At 42.8% G+C, this 5,005-nt stretch overlaps 1 protein-coding gene across 1 annotated transcript; it reads right to left on the reverse strand.

Annotated features, from left to right (window-relative positions):
* Window positions 1-900: 900 nt before the first annotated feature.
* Window positions 901-5,005, reverse strand: LOC116209707 (kinesin-like protein KIN-10A). Its single transcript, XM_031543443.1, has 6 exons — window positions 4,221-5,005; window positions 3,435-3,590; window positions 3,249-3,356; window positions 3,049-3,159; window positions 1,675-2,958; window positions 901-1,382 (listed from the first exon to the last, which is right to left on the reverse strand). Exons 1-6 carry the CDS (start codon window positions 4,878-4,880, stop codon window positions 1,047-1,049), a joined length of 2,655 nt encoding a protein of 884 aa, XP_031399303.1. The 5' UTR covers window positions 4,881-5,005; the 3' UTR covers window positions 901-1,046.

A 5,005-nucleotide genomic window follows, 5' to 3' on the forward strand; every position in this document is an offset into this window, starting at 1 on the left:
CTTATCATATACCACCTTAGTCTTAAGTCATAATCAAATTTCTCGAGCACTATGGTAACAACATAAATATCAAATGTTGCTAGGAGAAACATGAATCGAGTAGACTACCATTGTCGCCATCCACTTATTCATTAGTAATAGTTTTTGCTCCTGACATATTTTTGCCACCAATTAGCTCCAAACATTGGCATTTCGTCTACCATTTATACCATTTCGTAACGGAAAAGTGACGAAAAAGGTAACACCGTCCATGAATTTTTCGTTACAGAGATTAACGGAAGGACATAAATGGTAGACGGAATGCCAACGTTTGGGACTAATTGATAGCAAAAATATGTCATGGGCAAAAACGATTGCTAATGAATAAGTGGATGGCGACAGTGGTATTCTACTCAACATGAATCTGTCGTGAAAGCTACATATTTTGACCCATTGTTTAAGGTAAATTAGGTCGCTAGCACAATTGAAAATTTTGATGTCGGCATGAAATTGATGCACACAGTGCACCTGTCCGAAAGACTAATATTCAAACTAACCATCTAATCGCGCTTTATGGTGGCATTTTTTGGAGTTTTTATTTTATGTTGATATTATTATATTTTCGAATTTTATAATAACAAAAAATTTGAAATAAATAATCTCCTAAAAATATAATATATGAATGTGGAAGTTCAAAAAATATTAATTATGAAAATGTGAAAAAATATATGTATATATTAATAATGTACATGTGATACGAATGGTCGATTGTCCAATAGTTAAAGGTTACGAACGAAATCTTCTTATCAATTGAATGGAGAGTTTTAGTCATGAGAATAGTCCAAATTACATATCATATAAATTGGCAGCCGCAATGTGCATCCGACGAATTAGCAGAACGTAGATCAAAGCAGCCACAACTAATTAAGCCATTGCTATATATTTATATATATCAAACGGGGAGTGCAGAGAGTACATATGCCTATATACTCAAGGGGTCCTTCATGCCTCCTCATTACAGAAACACGTAGTGTTGTCCTATACCGTCGACAACACAGATCATTAACCTATGCATCCAAGTTCGAATGCTGAGCAACAAAAGGAGTAACATCGAGTTTTTGTGCTACTTTCGGTGATAATCTGTCACCTTGTCGTGACAAGTGGGAATTAAGAGCCAACTTGTTCTCGAGCGGGCTCAAAGGGAGGTGATGTGCTGGACTGTGGGAATTAAGAGCCAGTTTGCTCTCGAGCAGGCTCAGAGGGAGGTGATGTGCGGGGCTGTTGTTCCCCTTGGTGGGTCTCAAGCATGCCAGGTGACCCCGTAAGTGGCCGCTGCAAATTGGAAGCTTGCTCACTTGCACTGCTGCTTCCTTCTCTCTCGAGACTGGCCCACCGGCCGGGTCCTGCACATTCAAGTTCCATAAAGATTAGTTACTCTGAGAAATACGGTCCTGAAGTTGAACGTTGCGGTACTTTCATGTCTTTTTGGCCTTCTCCGATTTCCATCTGGGTTTATAAAAACACTGGGTTCAAGCTTTAAGCCAGAGCCCCGCGAAGTAGTTTGGCAAGAATTTCAGTTGATCTCCTTAAGTCTAAACAGATTCAGCCGTAAATAAGCAATAGCATGCTTAAGTAGTCTTTTCTAGGCAGCTCAATAATAAAAGATCAGAGAGGAGGACGAATAAAGTAACGTACCCCAAGTCCAACAAAAGTGAACGCTTGATTATCCGAGCCAAGATATATCTCGATGAGCTTCCTCAAATCTGCTAAACTTGCATCCTTAACGATCTTGAGGGTTGTTATGAATTTCCCGGTATTTTGATTTTCCTTTGATCCTGCTTCCCACTTCACATAGACCTCTATCTGAGAATCAGTGGAGCCATTGTTATCGATCGAGGGGTCATTGTTCTCCTTTGAGATCCCATTTTCCTTCACATGAAAGATCTCTTTAACTAGTGCTGGGGAGGAACATTCTCTTGGTGGAGGAATGTTCTCGGATGCTGCTAACACTGGAGCTGCTCCAGTATTCCGAGAGAGCTCCCGATTGTTTCCACATAGCGTGAATATGGTCTGAATCCTCATCCTTCTTGAGGAGGCTGCATCTGCTTCATTTATCGGCTTTGCCGTAATGCTTAAGACCCTCTTCTCTTCTATCATCTGCTTCTCAACTTCCTCATTGTCCTCCTCTTCTTCTTCGGTTTCCTCCTCCTCAAACACCGTGCTCAAGCAGACCTTGTCACCATACTTCGAAGGAAAAACTTCGTTACCATCAATGTCATTGGTCGGTGCACTCAAAATTGGGTAAATGGGAAGTGGTTCGAGATCACTCATATCCAAGTCCATGGACTTAACCATTCCTGGGTCTTCATCGACATACGCACCCAGCCTCTTAGCAAATCCACTCACTTCTTCTTCTTCGCTTGAGGAGCCCAGCTGAGACTCAACCTCCTGTAACCTCCTCCTCAACATCTCAACCTCTTGTTGTTGTTGGAATATTTTCTCCTCCATCCTCCTTCTCTCTGACTCCACAAACTCATTCGCCATCCTCTGGCACTCCTCGAGCTTCCTCTCCAGCTCCACCCTGAGGCTCAGCATCCGCTCGTTCACCTTCATGTTGATCTCCTCCTCGCTTGTTTTCCCTTCCACGAGCTGAAGCTTGGCCCTCAAGGCAGCCACCTCCTGTTCCTTCTTCGTGAGCTCCATCTTTGCTTCCTTGCTCTCCTTCTCCCTTTGTTTGTTCTCCATTTTCAGCTTATGAATGAACTGGTCCATAATGGCAATCCTCGATCCTAACATCTCAGCCGCTGAAGATGAGTCCTCGCCCCCAAACTTGTCTTTGACTGGTGTGTGTGGCCCCCGAACAATGCACTTTGCTTTCGCCCCATATTCTAGGGTGGAGATTGTCTTGTGTATCTCCTTTGGGTCAGGGCTAGCACAAAGTATCATCAGGATCTTCGACTTATCATCCTCGAAAGAATCCTAAACTCAAGCAAAAAATAAGTGTCTCATGAGTTGCAAGAACACACTGAAAGTTATAGACAATAGAGTGGAATTGAAAAGTGATTTCACCTGCAATAGCATTGTCAACTTGCTGTCTCTGAAGGGCACATGCGAGTCGCCATTAGCAATTGATTCAACCACTCTCTTCAATGCTATATTTCCTAGGTTGATCTTTGCTGTCTGCAAATAACATAGAGTAAACCCGTAAAGTGACTTACTCCTCGAAAGGGTGGAATTGTTTGAGAAAATCAATCTTAAACTTCATCTACCTGCATTTTTGCCTCAAATCCAACTTGTCCTGCCTGCTCAATGTTCTCAGAACCAGCCATGTCAACAAGCATCAGCCTACCTCCCACGGTTGGCACGTCTAATATTATCTGCAGAGCATGACTTTCAGTTATAATTTGACCTGCATCATCCGATGTCAGTTAGTTCAAGATTTGAGAGCATCCTACCATGCAGTGGCTTCTCGAGCTTCTGTCATTGCAAAGGGTGCTCTTAACAATCCTTCTCTTCTCCACTTTTTGTATCTCTTTCAAGATCTTCCCGGCGTCAGTACCACAAATAGATGTAGCATTTTTGGCCTTCTTCCCCATGACTTCGAGTCTCACCTGAAAAAACACAGGTCTCAGAATATTCAACAAATTAAAATGGAATCAGAATGATTATCTCTAACGGGGCCTATATGCTAGTCTTTTAGCTCAATTACATGAAATATACAGAAAAATTAGGAACACAGAAGAATCAAGTAGATGGACAAAATCTCCTATGTTCAAAATATATAAAACAAGACCAAACGAAATCACTTGAATTCAATCCTATAACCAAATTACTAGCAAATAAGAGAACAAAATTTGATTTAAAATGCAGCGAAATCATCCAACCTTAGAGGCATTTAGCAGAAAATAAAGGCCTAAAATTGACATCCTGCAATCTCATTCACAAAGCAAAGCTGAGAAATTGGCCATGTAGCACAGCTGAAAATTTGGTCAGAACAACTCAAACAGACCCGAAAATTGTAGGACGCAGTATCATTCTCTTCAATCTCAGTCACATAGCAAAAATTGGTTGACATAGCAAAGCTGAAATATTGGCCTCATAGCACAGCTGAAAAATTGATCAGAACAACTCAAACCAGCCTGAAAAAGGGAAACAGCCAAGGGATCTGAAAGACTAATCAGTGCCCAAATTCAATCTTAATAAGTCCATGAAATAGCTGTTATAAGCATTATTATAAGTACCTTGGAGGCACTGCCCTTGGGCCACCCGAACCCCAATCCTCCTCCAGCGCCATTGCTCGACAAGAGATCGTAAATCTCCTCGTTGTAAATCTCCAAGACAGTAACTTGTACAAACATGCCAATCCCTACCCCTTCTTTCTCTTTATTATGGCCACCATCTTCCTCTTCCCCATCTCCTAAGATGCCCTTCAACGATCTGTAAACTATCCCAGGCTGCTTCAGGCACCCGAACATCGTGTGGCTCTTTCCCGACCCTGTCGGCCCATACATCATTATGGTACACTTAGCCCCCAGTTTCACCCCATTTATCCGCGACTCCACGAACTTCTTGTAGAACGCGTCAAGGTCCTCTTCCTCTGATATAGAGACACCATCGAGGGTGAAATCCCGGTACCCAAAATCAGCGCGGACACGCAGAGTCTGTTTGTCAGGGTTGACCTGCAGGATCGAGGCGGGTTTCTCCTTCTGGTCAGGGTGATCCCTGATTCGTCCAATCACTTCTACAGGGTGGTCTCCACTCGGGGCATCTCCGGTCGCGGGGTTGTTTGGGTTCGGAGACGGGTTAGGAGTCCTTGACAAGTTGAAATGGAGTCGGTGCTTTGCTGACTGTGGGGTTTTAAGGGATTGGTTTTTTGATTTCGAAGATGGTGTTGGTGCCATTACTGATGACCCGAAGATGAAAGATTCAAACTTGCTGCAAGACAGGTTTCAAGATGGCGAGCTGTTGGATCAGAGAGAGAGAGAGAGAGAGATATCTTGAAATCTTGAAATGGAAGGAAATGGAA

The sequence above is a fragment of the Punica granatum genome, chromosome 5, assembly GCF_007655135.1.
Source record: "Punica granatum isolate Tunisia-2019 chromosome 5, ASM765513v2, whole genome shotgun sequence".
In the NCBI taxonomy this organism is placed as follows: Eukaryota; Viridiplantae; Streptophyta; class Magnoliopsida; order Myrtales; family Lythraceae; genus Punica; species Punica granatum.

What these genes read in the sequence shown, in the direction of transcription:
- LOC116209707 (XM_031543443.1), bottom strand. Translation starts at nt 4,880, where the DNA reads ATGGCACCAACACCATCTTCGAAATCAAAAAACCAATCCCTTAAAACC. An exon ending in CCAAGGGCAGTGCCTCCAAG is followed by an intron (nt 3,591 to 4,220) that starts GTACTTATAATA and finishes GTGTTTTTTCAG; the next exon opens with GTGAGACTCGAAGTCATGGG. An exon ending in GATTTGAGGCAAAAATGCAG is followed by an intron (nt 3,160 to 3,248) that starts GTAGATGAAGTT and finishes TGTTATTTGCAG; the next exon opens with ACAGCAAAGATCAACCTAGG.